Source organism: Ruditapes philippinarum, unplaced genomic scaffold (genome assembly GCF_026571515.1).
Source record: "Ruditapes philippinarum isolate M1 unplaced genomic scaffold, ASM2657151v2 ctg6396_1_1_1_1, whole genome shotgun sequence".
NCBI lineage: Eukaryota > Metazoa > Mollusca > Bivalvia > Venerida > Veneridae > Ruditapes > Ruditapes philippinarum.
The window spans coordinates 30906-48537 of NW_026859113.1; the positions used below are offsets into that span (position 1 = coordinate 30906).

The 17632-nt window shown below is 34.4% G+C and overlaps 1 protein-coding gene across 1 annotated transcript; it reads left to right on the forward strand.

Moving 5' to 3' along the window:
• The first annotated feature begins 357 nt into the window (after positions 1-357).
• Positions 358-12067, forward strand: LOC132755274 (uncharacterized). Its single transcript, XM_060746115.1, has 7 exons — positions 358-466; positions 4496-4638; positions 5862-6013; positions 7452-7564; positions 8934-9021; positions 10556-10709; positions 11938-12067. The coding sequence occupies exons 1-7, from the start codon at positions 358-360 to the stop codon at positions 11980-11982; spliced, it is 804 nt and encodes a 267-aa protein (XP_060602098.1). The 3' UTR covers positions 11983-12067.
• The last annotated feature ends 5565 nt before the right edge of the window (positions 12068-17632 follow it).

The window sequence follows — 17632 nt, forward strand, 5'->3', positions numbered from 1 at the left end:
TTCCAGTAAGAAGGACATTTAAAGAAGGATTACAAAATTGGGAAATAGCCGTTATTAATTCTGGTCGAAGGTTAGTATATTTAGGGCATTCCAAGAAATAGTGATAAGCATTTTCTCTCGCACCACATTCGCAGAATGGAGATTCGATACTATTCTTTTCAAATAGATCGGCAGAAAGCGAACTGCAGTGAGTGCGTAATCTTGTGTGAAAAATTTGAAGTTTGCGATCACCAGAAAGAAAATAAGCAGGCACACTTGGCAAATCATTATTAAGAAGGCGCTTAAAAGAAGCTAAGGTTGAGGCAGTTTGCGTTTGAGGTTGAAGAGAATTAAAATCTCTGATAACAGAAGGCAAGAATGATTTATAGTAATAATCTGTATTTGTGTGAATATTCTGTGTGTCGTTTGAGTTCCGGAGTGGGTACCGATGCTCACTACCAACAGACGAAGGGACAAGGTCAGAGAGGTATTGAGGGGTAAGACTATTTTTCATTTTAAAGAAAAGAATCAATTTATGTTTGTAACGCCTTTTTTCCAAGGATTCCAACCCAACTTCTTTCATGAGTTTATCAATAGACACACGTTTAGTTGTTCCGGTAATTATAAGAATTATAATAATTTATAATAATAATGAGTGAGACTAAAAAAAGGATTGGAGCACCACACTAAATACCGTATTCCGGTATATACCGGGCAAGGCGCCTGAATCATAAAATGCTAAAATCTTGCCTTTTTACCCAACGGAATGAACTTTAATAGGTCTAATTCATCTTTTCTCACCGATTTATGTATGATAATGAATGAAAAATGTGAAAATCGGCAAAAAAAACGATATTTGTCTATGTTGTGATCATGATTTCTGCAAGCGTCTAAAGGTACTGCTCCAATCCTGTATTGAGTTAAATCCATAAATAATGTGCTTATGAGCAAAAACAACCATTTTCACAGATTTTTGGTTGCTGCAAAAATTTCATTTCTTCGTTTTGAATTTTTTATTCATTCATCTGTAAATGTCCTCAAAATGAATACACTAGGCAGTCACAGGAACAAAACTTTTCTCATTAAAAAGAATAAAATGGAGGTTTCCTAACTTGACCTACGTGGGTTCGGTTGGAGCGTTAAGATTTATAAATGTCGTTACAGTGTACTCTTGAAACGTTAAAGAACATCTCAAATGAATGATTTAGGTTCGTTTCAATCATACAATTCCCACAATATTTGTAATTGTAACTTGCTTGAGTATCCCTTTAACACGTTTAACACGTTCATACCGTTTTATGAAATGGGGAATATAACCCATAAAGACCTCCTGATGGTATCCCCAGTGATATTTTCTTATTTGTGTAATGTTTGTTCAACAAACAACAAAGTTTAGAAAACGACCTGTTGTAATCAGTAAATTAAAAAAAAAACCCAATCACTTCATTATTGTGGCTGATTTGGTACACCTTTGTGCGTCTAGTTGGCGCTAGCGACAACACGACAAAGTGCCAAACCACGCGTTTTCTGACTTTTGTCTTGTCGTCCTGTCGTCGCTTACAGGCCAAAACGCCAAACGGCGCGTTGTCGCACTGTCGTCCTGTCTCAAGCGAAGCACGCCAAACGGCGCGTTGTCGTGCAGCGCGTCATCGCGAATAAGCCTTGTCGCTTGGCTTATAAGCCAATCCTTCGATTTGAACCGAGCGACAATGTGACATTCCGACAACACGCCGCACAACAACGCGCCGTTTGGCGTGCATCGTTATCGACAGGACGACGAGCGCCAACTAGACGCACAAAAGCGTACTAAATCAGCCACCATACTTCAGCAACGTATCATCACTTGCGCCGGTAACACGGTGTGAAAATGTTCAGTTACTCAGCATTAAAAATGGAGATGCGGTATTACTTTTCTTACTTAAGTTTTTTTGCCAAGTTGGTAACATTACGCACGTCAGACAAAGCAATACATAAACTATCTGATTTCAAGATCTTTCAGTTAAGGAATTAATGGTTGACTTAGTAAAAGATTTTAAGTTTTCAACTTGTGGCACATGTAGCCCTAAAAATATTTGACCTTAAGTCAAAAGATTGACAAAACATTTTGTCAGTGTGGGGGCACCCGTGTCCTATGGTCACATTTCTAGTTCTTTAAAAAAATCCAAATTAAATGACGATATAAGAGATTCGGGAAGCAAGCAAACATTTCGCCTGTTTAGATGTGCATGTTCTATTTTTGCGTAATTCAAGAGTTTATTGGTGAAAATCATTTTTAATTCAAATACGGATGTTTGACTATGAAACAGTGGTACATATGTCACTACGTACTTTTGCAATTTGGCGACTTTTGGAATCAATAATATAATAATGTTGTATTTGTAATGCTGATAGTAAAGGGGCTTTTGTCGTATGGGCATTTATTAGCAACATTGTAAGTTCAAAGATTTAATTTAAACTGGGATTAATTATAAGGACTCTCATTTCATAATTTTCCTTCCCCAATTAGTATATTTGCCTTTTTCAAAAGAAACCATCCAATTTTACGTAAGTTAGAAATTCGTAACTATCATTGAAATAAATGTACAAAGTTAGATTAAGTATTGCTGACAGACAATATAACCCCTTCTTTTTCTTATGAACTCTCAAAAACGACTCTGAAAAGAACTTTTCAATGTGTATATGAAAACTCCAGAATATATTTTTAAGCTTAAGTTGTCCATCACATCTGCAATGTCATTTGCATTTAAATTAGAGGTCTGTGATTGGAGCCCTAATGTAGCTTTTTTATCATACAATTTTTGCAGTATATTTTTATGGAAATGACGTACTATCATCTTGTATGCATGTAGACACGATGTGGAGATATCTAATTTCTCATTTTTAATTGTATTCAACGGAATTTTAATACTTTAAATTCAATAGGATTTTAGATATCCGTACGTAATTCTTGAATATTGACTTTACGAAATCAATAGAGTAAAATAAAGCAACATAAATGGATTATCACTTTATATAATTATGTAAATATAAAAAGGAAGACACAACCTTCGGAATCTCGTCTTGAAACACAATATAATATAGGACGTAGAAATAACAAGTAAAAAAATTGTGCTATGACATCATCTGACAGTTAATCGGATCATCTCGATTTTTGTGCCCCCACTTTAGTGGCGGGCATTTAGATTTACCCCCTTCCGTCCGTCCCTTTTCTTTTGTGTCGCACGTAACTCGAAAAGTATTTGACCTAGTGTCCTGAACCTTTACAGGAATGTTGATCAGCATGTGTAGTTGTGCACCTGCGTATTTTCGTCTGCATTTATTTAGTATTTTTAGAGTTATTGCCCTTGACTTAGTAAAATTTTGCAATTTTCAACTTGTGTCGCATGTAACTCAAAGAATTTGACAGTCATGAAAGTTTACAAAAATGTTGGTCTGCATGCATGTGTACTTATTCACCTTGGGGTTTGCTTGTGGATTTATTCAGTATTTGTAGAGTTCTTGCCCTTTACTTAGTAAAAGATTTTTAGCTTTCAAAAAATATTTGACCTACAGTCATAAGATTGACGGAACAGTGGCGCGGTGGGGGCACCCGTGTCCTATGAACACATTTCTAGTTTCCATATAAATGTCCTTATGGAAGATAAAAGTTACGATTGATCCAAATTTAAAACTTAACCACTCCTTACTGTATCATCTTACAGACCTAATCAGCTTATTACAAAGCTATCAAACATTAATGTCGTGCGATACTACTCTGAATGAAATTGACAGGTAGATATTCAAATATTTTCACACCCAGACCCATTCATATTTGATAAAATTTGTATTTTCTTTCTTAAAAAGACCCACAAATTACCACGGTTATAATTATTTTTTTTTGCACGATTTTCCAGCCCCATACGACATTTACTGTAGAAATGGAATGCCAGAATCTTTATACAGTTTGGACAAGAATTTGCTTTTAAGTGCTACCTGCTCAATAATGCACATTTGACCGCGTCATTGACAAAACCAACAATAATGGTTTCGATCAGCATGGGATCCAAGACCATCCTTTGCGCCTCCGCGCAGTTTCTGAATTCAGGATCCATGCCGTTCGGCTTACAAACCCGGTATTACAATTAGAGAAAATGATAGCAAAAGGGCATTGAATCCGATCAGGACGCCGCGGAATGCGCAGGCTAGTTCTTGAAACCATGCTGGTTTCGAAACTCGAAAGAAAAACCGCATTTATTTTTGGTTTGTCTTTGGGCGCGGCAATTTTTAACAAAAACGGTTACTTTTTAAACCTGTGTTTACATGGGGAAGAAATTATGTAAAAGAAAAAATTTGGAATAAAAAATTTTTAAGGGCCGAAAGGGTGACATAAACCTGAACATTCTTAACCAAAGATTCCGGGTTTAAATCCTAATAGAACTGTATTATAATTCTTGCCTTGAACACAGCCAATTTTCACATGCAATGTGAGATTACAATTGTCATGAAACATAAATCTTTATATTTGACATTTTTTCAGCTTACTCCTGTGACCCAGACAATACCGTAACAGTTACTGGGTTCACTGCTGGAACAAATTTTTTTGCCAAGCAAGGTGCAACAACGTGTACCTCAACCCTTGATAGTGATAATACCACGCTAACAATAACAAATTGCAAAAAGGTAAATTTATTATGTACACTATTTTTCTGGGGTTATCCACGTTAAAGGCGCATTATGCCTCGGAATCGTTGTCATTTTTATTCCTTAATCTGTCGTTTTTATGCCCCGCCATGTAATGGCCGAGGCATATAGTGTTACCCTATTCCGTCCTTCCGTCATTCTGTCATTCCGTCATCATCAGTTTCCGTTCATTATCTTAGTAACGGTTGAACACATTCAACTCAAATTTGACATATGGATATGTCATGAGAAAATACAGGTCAAGTTTGAATTTGGTCATGGTTCGATGATTTTTGGCAGAGTAATGCCACTTTTACTTTAAAATAATATGAAATTTTCAGTTTCCGTTCATTATCTCCCCAACGGTACAACACATTCAACTCAAACTTGATATATGGATATGTCATGAGAAAATACAGGTCAAGTTCGAATTTGGTCATGACTCGATGGTTTTTGGCAGAGTTATGCCCCTTTTACTTTGAAAATAATATGAAATTTTCAGTTTCTGTTTATTATCTCCCCACCGGTACAACACATTCAACTAAAACTTGACATATGGATATGTTTTTGGAATGCCCAGGCCAAGTTCGAATTTGGTCATGGTTCAATGATTTTTGGCATTTCACTTTGAAAATAATATGAAATTTACAGTTTCTGTTCATTATCTACTCAACAGTGTTACATATTCAACTCAAATTTGACATATGGATATGTCAAAGGAATGGGCAGGTCAAGTTGGAATTTGGTCATAGTTCGATGATCCATGCTGGTCGCAAAGCCAGTTTTGTCGAGATGCGGCACATAAGAAGTCTCTGATCTGTGAACTGCTTGGTCTTACCAATATACTGTATACTCGGACAAGAGTTGCCTAAGAAAGTGCGCATTTGGTTGTATGGCAAGCTCATATATGAAAGCAAAATCGGCATCATAAATAATTTAGAATCAATTTGCAGATTTTTTACACAATGTTCTACAATTGAAATTCGATTATCGTAACTTTGGTTACAAGTCCATAATGTCGTTACGTCAGGTCCAATCAGGTCGGGTTCAGGTCTCGTTTGTTGATTCCATCAGGGTCTTTCAAATAGAAAACTGGACAAGTTAAAAAGCTTTTAAAAATATCTTGGTAAATGTAGATTGCGTTCCATATAATAAGTGATTATATTAATTATCAAAGGAAAATAAAATGGTAAATTTGAAAATCTGAAGGTTTCCTTTCGTAGGATTCGGAAATACTGGTCACATATGGCTCCTACGCAGACATGGAGACAAACGCTCTACATGGCGGTACAACTGTGAATGCGTTTAAAATAACATGTAACGAGATTGCTGCAACTGGTGTCAACCATACCATCACAAATGCATTTACAGCCAGGTAAGAATGTTACATTTACAGCCAGGTAAGAATGTTACATTTACAGCCAGGTAAGAGCCAGGTAAGAATGTTACATTTACAGCCAGGTAAGAATGTTATTAATTAACTCGTTAAGTCCACTTCAAGCCTTCAGTCGAGTCTTCAATTGAATTAATACAAGTTTTCAGTTTCAGAATATGTTGCAATATAATACTTGTCAAGACAATTACAAGAACATCCAAGTTTTTAATTCATGAAAATGACATGCTGTCAGATGTGTTGTGTTAATTCCCCTCTTTTTACATTCATAATCCAGGGTTATTCATTCAACTTTGAATATCAGTAAAACAAATTCCGCCGACGGGCAGTACAAATATTTGTAGAAGTAGAAATAATCATTGGCAGAGTATTTAAATATATAAGAAATAGGGCAAGTTTCATTATCAACATAACAAAAAAATGTTGATATATAGATATTGCTTTGTCATCTGAAGTCTTTCCTTACTATCTAGAACAAAATAATTTGTCAAACTATTTAGATTATTCTATGCCACACCAGGTTTGACATCTGATGCTAAATCTGTAGTACCATGGAATGATTTGGACACTCGAATCACAGATACGTTGTGCTTTCAAAAAACTTCAAGAATTTGAATTGCCTCTTTAATTAATTCTGGAAGGTTTTGACAAGTCCATCATACATCCTCATTAGTATGTTAATGACAAAACAAGTTATAATTTGTTTAGTATCAACATCGTAAATGCCCCAGTAATTACTGGTAAATAGCAACAGACATCATCTGAAAATTGAAATCTTGATTAAAAAAATCTAGATCATCATACGTTTTGCCGTAAATATTTAAATTCTTATGATCTTTTTTTTATTTTCACTGTTAATAATATATGTTTGAAAGTAAAAAAAGTAATGGGATTAATAAAATTTTTATGTAACCCCTTGGAACTTTACAAATTTTCTTTATATAAAATAGTTACTCGTTTCCTTGGAAGAGTAATTCTTAAAATTACACAACACGAGTAGGTTTCAATTACAGAAACACCATAATAGTAATTATCTACATGACTTGGAATTGTCCACCCTGTAAGAATAACAGGAGAGGTGTTTACCCCCAGGGAAAAAAACCCCGGGTAGAATCTCTTTATGTTTGGGGTTTTAAAAAATAATTGTAACCGATAAATCTCGGGGTTATAAACAATTTTTTAAAATTTTGGGTAGGGTTTTAATCACCCCGATAGATTAAGTATAACATAGGCAAGGATTTTTGCAAAGTGTTTAAAACCCCGTCGGGTTTCATTTTCCCATTACTTTTTTCCCTTCATACATGAAAACAGAAAAAACCTCTTTAACCTTTAAAGCCCAAAAAACACTACATCAAGTTATATATTTGTCTCGTCATGAATGCCTATGCATCAACTTGTATAGTTTTCACCTTAATTTCAGTCTGTCCATTGATGCAACCCCTTCTACTCAACCGACATATTCTGTGACGTCAACTCTAACTCCATCCTCTGTAACTGTTGGCGACCCCGTCACCTGGACAATATCTTATCCAAGTAAGTAATTAAAGAAATAATTAAACCTGTCGGCAAAAACCACCAAAGGGAAATACGAACAAATTGATCGAGAGTTTATTGCTTTTTTTTTCAATAAAAGGTCAGTAGGAAGTGGCCTTTATGTACATTGTCTTTATTCTGAGATGGTCTTTGATACCTGTATAATATATATACATGTATATATAATTATACACACTACTATAAAATAACTGCATTGAGCAAACTTAATTAAATCCGTATATTTTTTAAATTTTACCTTTAAATTCTTGAATATAACTTACACACTTGCCTTAACAACAAGCCTACTTGCAAGTCTTGTAAGAAACCTTAAGAAATTGTTCCAGTTGTCTCCCTTGACGCTTTTCAACGATACTTTACGTTTACACTTGACAAAAACATGTCAAATAAATTAACATTGAAGATACCGATACAACTTTTGCGACTGTAAAGATGGTGTAACAATAACATGTTTTAATAACGTAATTTGTTATACAAACATTGCGTAAATTCGCACTTATTACCATTAGATTAAATATCTCAATAAAATTTTTGATTCTATTATATAATTCATAGAATAACCTTTACTTCTAAATTTAATGAACAACTTGTTAGTGCACTTTGTTTATTTTTACCCTTTGAACATTTTCCAGGACATAGTTCTGAAAGTATAATAGATATATACAAGACACTTTGTAGGTCGGTCTCATTGAGTAGAACTGCTGTACAAAGAACAGTAACTCTGCCTTGTCCACGTTTGGAATTATTGCACTTTGAACTTTGTCCGGACATAACTCTGAAACTGTAACAAGAGGTATACTTTTGTGTCCAAGACCTATTCGGGAAACATCACCCGGTTCAACAAGCTCTTGTATTTTTTTGTGGATGTCAAATTGTCAGTATGCAGTTTGCATCCTTACCAATGAGTTGTTACAAGTTCAGAATAACACACCTTTCAAAGGTCAAGAAGCCATGTAGATGTTTATATTTCAGTAAACAAATACTTTGAAATTAATTCAAATTGTGAATATCGCAAAATAACTTGTGAAAAAATAGATATAAATGCTTTGTAAATCCGAGTGTGATCTGTTTACATGTATAACTATGTATAGCAGCAAACAGGGCAGTTACAGAGGTAAAATACCTTGACCTTTATACTTATACTAGTAATCCTTGGTAACACATACAAGAAACGATTATTTCACTGGTACAAAAATGGCGCGAACTTTGAAATACAACTGCTATATACATCTAGTCCTTCAATGTAGTTAAATTACATCCTAATCTTGATATACATGTATTTGCAGTGTTGAAATGTAAATCTAAAGACCTTAATTATATTTAATTGATAAACCGTTTTTTTACATTACAGGTGTTTACAGTCTGAAAATTGTTAGCTGTAGTGCATATGCTGGTACAAATGCGACTGGTACAGCCCTCTCTTTGATTTCTGCTGGAGGGTAAGTGGTGTATATGGTCATTGGTTATACGACCCCCCCCCTCCTTCCTCCAACCGAACTTTTTATTATGCAAGTTTGAGAAAAAGTTTTTTTATATATTGGTGGCGGGCGTCATCTCGTGTGGTGAAAAGCATTTTACTACACGAGGGCAACATTCATCAACGGACATTGTAAGTCAAACGTGTAGGTAACACGATGAGACCCGACAGACATTGTACTACACTTTAACGTAGTGAATTTACATGCATTGAAGGATTTATTTTTCTAAATTTTTCCGATTATGTTCTGCACAAAATTAAAGTTCCATTAGCCTAATTCGCATACAAATTAAAAATGAACATTTATTGACCCTTTCATTATTTTAAGTTAAATGTTCACTTACATGAAACCACTAAATTTGTGATGGATTGTATTGTTTGCCAATGACTCTAATAAGACATTAACTTTTATAATAATTTAAGTTGAAAGATGTGATCGGTTTATTACAAACATAATAACGCTTTTCAATTTATTTAGCACAATAAATAATTATGATTATACTGGGAAAATGGAAGGAGGAAATGATCTGAATTTTCACACCAATTATTGGCCTAAACTTGCATCAAATGGTAATTACAAATACTGGAAGATATTTCCAGTCCCATGCCAAAAACCTCAGTGGAGCGAGTCCCTTCAAGTTTAGAAGGCTATTTGGATTACTTTGATCAAAAGTAAAGGTCACTGTGCTAAAAACGGATTTTTACACTTGATGTACAGCCTCTATATTTAGATGGTGCCATGGGTAGTCTCTAGAGTATACGGTCAATAAGTTCCATGATTTGAAGGTCAACGGTATAGAAAATGTTTAGTTTTTATTTCGACGTTATTACTAGTCTGTCATATATGGTGGGAACTTGCCTTATATGGTCATTACTTTGAGTGTAGAAACGAGTTCCAGAAGTTTATATCAAATGTGGCGCTGCTCAAATTGCATATTTGGGCTTTTGCTTATATCTATCGCTGATTTTTTCCTTTAATTTGGTACAAAATCCCTTTGGTTTTTATTTGGTTTATTTTTTGTTTTTGGGGTAGGGGTCATGGTTTCCCTTAAAAAAAAATATTTTTTTAAAAGGGTTGTTAAAAAAAATTGAAAGGGAATTTTAGGCACTAAATTCCCCCATACCGGGAAATTTAATTTTTTTGCAGTTCTATGTTTAAGTGCTGCAATCATTCTTTTTAAAATTTCAGGGTTTTTTTTTTTAAATTTACATCGCTTTTTATCACCCCATTTAAGGTCATGACAAATTTTTGGAAAAAATTTCCCCTTTTCAAAGTCCCTAAAATTTGTAAAATCACGGGTTGAGACGAATGCAACTTAGGGAGCTTTTTAGTGAATAGATATTTTTAAGATATTTTGAAGTTCGTGTTCGGCGGCCAATGTTCGTTTTCCGGAGGCCAGTATTCTTCTAAAAGGCAAAAAAGACAAATACGTTTAAGGACTTTAACCCTATAGATAAAAGATGAATAAATGATTAATGTAAAATGTCTTATTCAGGTGTTCCTTATCCGAACAACTAGTATCAGACTTCAATGACAGCGGTTCATCTGCGGTAGCAACACTAGAAGCTTTCAAATTTTACTCGGTGAATCATGTATTCTTGACGTGTAATGTCAAAGTTTGTCCCGCAGCTGGTGCGGCAAACTGTGCTGTAAGTATACAAGAAGATATTCACATAACTGATATGTAAGAGATTTTCCCGGTCTAGAATTAAGTGAACTACCAAAATACAGAGCTGGATCAACTACGTAGATGATGATTATATACTGCTTGGAGGGTGGGGATACAATTCGTTGCCCTAACCAGAAGAGCATTAACACTTGTAACATCCAGTGTTCTTGCCTGCTGATGTATAAAGCATTTGTGGTACTCTCTTGATTTGACCGCCGTAACTGCCGTATGAACACATCTGCGGATGTTTCTAAATTCAAAATTTTACCATTTCATGTTATGTTCTTCTGCTTAAGCCCATGCTAGGGGTGTGGACGGTAGTTTGCTCTTGATAGTACCGAGCATGCAACCTTTCAATGTTTCCGTTTCGAGCTTTCTTTAGAATTATTTTTTCTATTTTGATTTCCAAAAAAACTGGTGGGAAATTTCCCAATTTTTGGGGGTAATTTGATTTTATTAAAAACCTGTCCAATTCGATACGGTCAATTGCATAGAAGCAATGAATGTAAATTCCGGTGGAGATGTACACAGTAAGATTATGATTAAAATCCACCTTCTTCTCTCCAAACAGTTTATAGGTGCCCAATAAGGTAAACACGGGTATATAATTTTAAAAATGTCCTACGTGTTGTAATATCAGAACAGCGTATATCCAGGTATTTTTCGTGATCATTTAATTAAGTTTTATCTTAACCAAATCCGTTGAAAGTTTATAGTTCTTTTCTATTAAAAAAGGGGTTTTCCCTTTTTGTAAATTACCCCCTATACTTTTTTTATATAACTTGTTCAAGAATTTAATTAAATTAAAAATTTCATTCGGATTTAAGATTCAATAGATGTTCATTTCAGTGCCGTAAAATACAATACAAACGCAACAATTCAGTGTTTCCCAGTTGTTTCGTATCTGTGTAGATAATTTTGAAAGCACTTGACCATTTTCATTATAATATACTTAAAAATAAAGAAATGAAAAATTAATTTTTTTGTCTAAAAATAAGTATAAAAATGTCAATAGAAGGGATCAAACCTCGGACCTTTCATACATTTGGTAATCACTTAACCGCCTGTGATATTGCGGATGTTATAAAGCTAATGGGAGTTTTCCAAACGTAATAGTTATAATCATATTAATTCTCGTAAAATAAACGACAAAACCAAAGTGGGATCGAATGTTTAAATAAGCGCTATAATGTACTCATAATTGACAGGTCAACAAAATCAGACTATACATTGAAATGAATTGTAACAGATAATGAGAAGGAAGCTGATTCTACCATTGCCGCCATTACAGACCTAGATCCAACAGCACATCGGAACTTTGCAAGAATCTAAAGAAAAATTAAGCCGTGTCATGACAAAACCAACATAATGGGTTTGCGACCAGCATGGATCCTGATCAGACTGCGCAGATGCGCAGGCTGATCTGAATCATGCTGGTCGCAAACGCACTATGTTGGTTTTGTCATGACACGGCTCATATGGGCTGGTCAAATATTATAGATCTAGTGAATCTGATTGTGCATAATCAATGCTTTCTAAATGTGATATATTTTGTGCACTTGTAACATTTGAAGACTCATTTCCAAAAATGAATCTTAACTAATAAATGTGCTACATTTTTATTAATCTTCTATTGAATCGTTGCTTCAATTTTAAATGCAAAAAAGGGGGTAGTTCAAAAAAATTTTATAAATTGGGGTCTCTGGCAATTGAAGTTTTTAAAAAATTTTTCCCCAAAAATTTTTTATTTTTGTAAATTTAAAAAAAAAACAGTTATTTTTAATGTTACATTTGGCTTTCTTTTCATATTTCTGCAGTCCTCTCATGCAAAAAGAAGGAAAAGAAATTGATTTCAGCTGATTTCAAAAGCGGTTAATGATGGTGGAAACGACGGAAATTACATCTCTCCCGAAGAAATTCATTTAACTTATACTGACATAACTGATCCCTTCAGAAAACGTGCCTAAATCAAGGGTAATGTATTTAATGCATAAAATTTTTATTCGAATTATTCTAATGAGGGTTATCTTAGTGCCCCACCCCCCACCCCCAAGCGTTGGCTTAACCCCTTGTGTTCAGTTTGCGTACCACATTTAACATATTTAAGTCTATTTACATATGGCTTTTAAACTGCACACTTATTAACCATCACGCCCCCAACCTATAAACCAGACGAGGTAACTTTAATCCGAGTTTTTTTGAAAAAGAAATTGTGCCCCTTTTTTTAAAAAATTAAAAAGTTACCCTTTAAGTTTGCCCCTACCACCCAGATTTTTTTTAAAAGGGGGAAACAACATTAAGGCAATTTGGGTTTTGGGGTTGCCCCACTTGTTTTCCCAATTTATAAAATCAACCTGTTAAAAATTCACATTTTTCCCAAACTTTTTTATACGCATGTTTCAAAAAAATGGTTACATATTTGGAAAAATATTCTGGGGGCCGGCGAAACCGGTGTTCAATTTTTCTCGGAGATATGGAAAAATTTTTAAAACAAAAATTATTGAAAACCCTTTTACCATTTTGAGAAGCCATGTCACGTACATAAACCAGGTATAGGGGTCAAGGTCAAACTTAGAGGTCATTGAAAAAACTTCATCGGGGATTTGGGAAAGTTTTTGCACAAAAAGTTCACCAATTTTGAGACTTGTAATTTCAAGCCCTTTAAACCAGGTCCCTGCTTTCCCCCAAAAATTAAGTCCACAAAAAATATTATGTCATTTGTGTTTTTAATCCATTCCCACAAATGTTTAAAGCATGTTAATTTAGGAAAAGATGATAAAATATTTCCCGATATGTTAGCATTTAAATTTCCCCGAAAATCTATTTTATATCCCCTATCCTTGTCAAAAAGCTTTGTGAAAGGGCCCCCAATTAAAAGCGCAATAATATTTATGCCTCAATTTTTTCCCTTTGAAAATTATATTAAAAAATTTAAAGATAAATTTCGAGTTAAAAAAACCGGGGTTCCCAAAATTTTTAAAAAAAAAGGATCCCCCTCCCTCCCAAAACCTTTTTAAAACTAAACAGATTTTGTATATTTTTAATTTATTTGTAAATTTTTTTAGATTTCTTGCCTGAAAATACTGTTTACTTCATTTAAGCTGTACTATTCCTAGAACAGGAAATACTATTGTACACAGCCATGTGTCACATTTTTTTGTAAAGTTCTTGCTTGCAAGTTGGTATTTCCAAATCAAAGTGAAGTTTCAACAATACATGGGTTGAAACGCAAGACACTTAGGAGAATAATAGGTCACTGTCTCAAACATTGATTTTTGGCCGAATTAGGGCCCATTTTTTATGCTCCCCGAAAAATTTGGGGGGAGCATATAGTCGCCGCCTTGTCCGTCCGTCCGCCCGTCTCCTTTTCTTGTCCGGGACATAACTTTGAAACAACAAGAGATATCAACATGAAACTTTGTAGGTAGATAGATCTCATTGAGTAGGTGTGCAGTGCACAAGAAACGTAACTCTGCCTTGCCTAACTTTTGAATTATCCCCCTTTGTTTATTTTCACACTTTGTCCAGGACATAACTCTAATATCAACATGAAAAATTTGTTTGGTAGGATAAAAACTCATTAAGTTTGGTTTCAGTGCAAAGAAAATGTAACAAATTTTCTTTCCCACTTTTTTGGGGTTAATTTTCCCTTTGTTCATTTTGAAAACTTTGAACTTTGTCCGGGGCTTACTCTAAAAATTTTAAAAAAATAAAAAACAAAAAAACCCTTTTTAAAAATAGGGAAAGGTCTCAAATTTGGGTTTGAAAATGCAGGCTTAAGAAATTTAATTTTCTTTTGCCTTGCCAATTTGGGGTTTTTGCCCTTTTTTTCATTTTTTTTTACTTTCCTGTGTTCAGAACCTTCTCGGGGAGCATCACCCGGTTCAACCGGTTCTTGTTGAACTTGGTAAAACAAGACTGAATAATGTGGAATTTTCTATAGAGTCGAGCACTTGTCGCACTGACAAATATTTATGCCCCACTAACCATATCAAAAGTATAAATAGCAGGCTTTTGTTTCTGTCTAGGAAGGTGTCAATTGGGATGTTACTAACTTCGAATCACTTAACCCGTCTTCTGTATGCTCATTTCCTGCCGGGGACTTTGGATTCTTTAAGAAGCTGTCTAGCATGCTTCAGGAATGGCACTGGTTCTATTTAGGTGTTTTCACCTTGCTGAAATTACACATTTAACTGCACCAACCGAGTCGTTCCTCAATTTTAGTTAAGCTTCGTCATCGTGTAGTCAGTTATTCAAACATTTGTTTTAACATAAAACTTTGGGTACAGTTGTTAAACAAAGGGCCATAATTCTGAAAGCAAGACAGTTTTGCCCCTTAACTTGTAAACTTTAACATACGAGTGTTTACACCACATGCGAGACGCTCTTATTTACGATTTTATGCCTTTCCATTTCAGTTGTACCTTTTGGATGGACTATTTCATTTTCTCTGGCATTTGCGTTGTACATGGAATTTGGTAATAGAGTTTGAATGTCTACACAGATGGAAACAAATTCATTATACATAACAGCTCCTTACCAAACTTGCCGGAATGTCTTGTATGTTAACTTATTAAAAGCTTGAGAAAATACATTTCTGTGCTTGTCGTTACACTGTCAATTTTCCCGAGGTAGCATTCATAAAACAAATTTCTCTCTATAACGAATTTATAGCAACGTGCTCTGCAACAAATTAAAAATTAAAAACCTCAAAAGCCTGCCCCGTTAACCCGAGTAACCCCCCTTGCCACCCAATGAAGACCAATATTCACCAACATTCTTTGCTTTGTCATTGACCTGCGTTATATTCCATTATTCACCAAGTATTAAAAAATTTCGCCTAAAGATTTTAATGGAATGGTTGTTCTAGTTGGCAACCCATTTTGAAAAAAAAATTAGGTGGTTATGGTTAAAACAAAGCTCTTTAGCTTTTGACTTGGTTATAAGCACTTGAGCTTGCTTGCTCTTTCCTAAAGATAATAACAAAATACAAAATGTACATATTTGTCAGTTTTCCGTTAAATATCACAGCTAGATACTTTGGGGATAGAACCTATCCCCAGGTTTGAACCACCCGTGTAAAAGGTCAATAAAAACCTTTAACACAGGTGGGACATCTGTATTAATCATTGATTACATTTTTAAACAATTTCCATAAGAATAAAAAAAATCGGTACATTAGTATCAAGAAAGTACTTTTTGGAGACTTGATGGTACATGGGATTTTCATTATTGTAGTGATTGTTTAAAAACAAATGATTAAGATGTCCAGTTTGTGAAAACATCAGATTTTTAATGACCATGTACAGTGGAGAATTTAAACCCGGGTGAAAAGTCTAAACCCCTTTAGTGGGCCCCGTGTTAAAAAAAGAAACCGCTAAGTTCATTTTAAATGGTCATGTCATTTCCCCTTTCATTGGGCCCCTAAAAAAGGCTCCCCCCAAAAAGGGGTAAGAAAATCGTTACCATCAAACCAGAATTTTCTTTAAACCGAATCTCTAAGGACCCGATAATATGTTTGTAATGCTTTACTGTTACAAGAGTATGCACTTGGTTACTTGGACATTCTGTATACTTATATGAGCAAAATAGAAGCAAATATGGTATCAATTTGCAAAATAATGTAATGCAAAGTTAAGTTCCAATGTTTGCCAAGTACAGTACATGCATACAAAATTCCTTTAAACAGTACACTTTTGTTTGCCACAGTATAAACGGCATATACTGCACGTTTGTACCAGCTTCCCTGACTTTAAACTGTTCCTAAATGCTAAACGGGTTGATCAATGAAATTGGCTTACACATACAAAGGAGATAACCTAGGAGATAACCTAGCAATTGATCAAATCGAAGGTGTAGTTGGCATGCCCCTACCGTTTACAAAAATTACTATTGAGTATATAAGTATATAACATTAACTGTTTGAAACATTAAGTCAAACCAATTTTTATATATATGTATAGATTGTAGTCACATCCACAATAGCAGTCGGGTTGAGTTAGTGCCTTTTATACTAGAAGTATGTGGTTGATCATTTAGACCTACTCTTTATTTTCGCAGTATAAGTTTTAGTGTCAGGTGCTTGCAAAAAAAATGTCTATACAAGGTTACGAGGCAACTTAAAAACAGTTTTGTCTCGATTGGTATTGCGTTTTAATGGCATTCAAATGGCATTTATTGATTTTTTTCCGAATAAAATTTTAACCCCTTTTTTTAACTTTTTGACTTCACTTAAAAAAAGTGCGTAAAAATATTAAAAAAAAAACGACCCTACAAAAACCCCTCAGTCTTTAATGTTGGGGAAAAAAACCAAAAAAAAAATTTCCCCGGAAAAAAGGAAAAGAAAACTCGTTTAAATTTTTAAAAGATTTTTTTTCCGTTTTTAAATTTACTTAAAGTTTAATGAAATTTAACCCTTTTTACATTTTGAACAGTTAAAAATAGAAAATTTTTAAAAAATTTGGGAATTTACTATTTTGTAATCAGAAAAATATCCAAAATGAAAACCAAAAAGGGTTTATTTTGATCCCATATATTTTATATTTCATCGAAAAAAAGGGGAAAAAACGGGGAAAGTTTTATAACTTGGATAGGGGCCTTGTAGCATCATTTTCTGCACCTATACATAACTAGTATCTACAAAACTACGTGTAGTTACTATTAATCATGGTTCTTTGGTCAATATTGGCCCACAACGGGGTAGCTTATTCAATAGTCATGTATGGGGAAAAACATTTAAGTCTTATATTGTGAAACTGCAACAGACTTCTACAGGAAAACGCATTGTCTTGTTACAAAGCCCAGAGTTTAGATATTTTGCATGTAGCAACAATGTGTATTCTACAAAATAAACATTTACCATAACCCTGAGGTCACAATTGGCCCTGGCCCGGGAATCTCTGA

What these genes read in the sequence shown, in the direction of transcription:
- LOC132755274 (XM_060746115.1), top strand. Translation starts at nt 358, where the DNA reads ATGATTTATAGTAATAATCTGTATTTGTGTGAATATTCTGTGTGTCGT. An exon ending in CAATAACAAATTGCAAAAAG is followed by an intron (nt 4,639 to 5,861) that starts GTAAATTTATTA and finishes TTCCTTTCGTAG; the next exon opens with GATTCGGAAATACTGGTCAC. An exon ending in TCTTTGATTTCTGCTGGAGG is followed by an intron (nt 9,022 to 10,555) that starts GTAAGTGGTGTA and finishes TGTCTTATTCAG; the next exon opens with GTGTTCCTTATCCGAACAAC.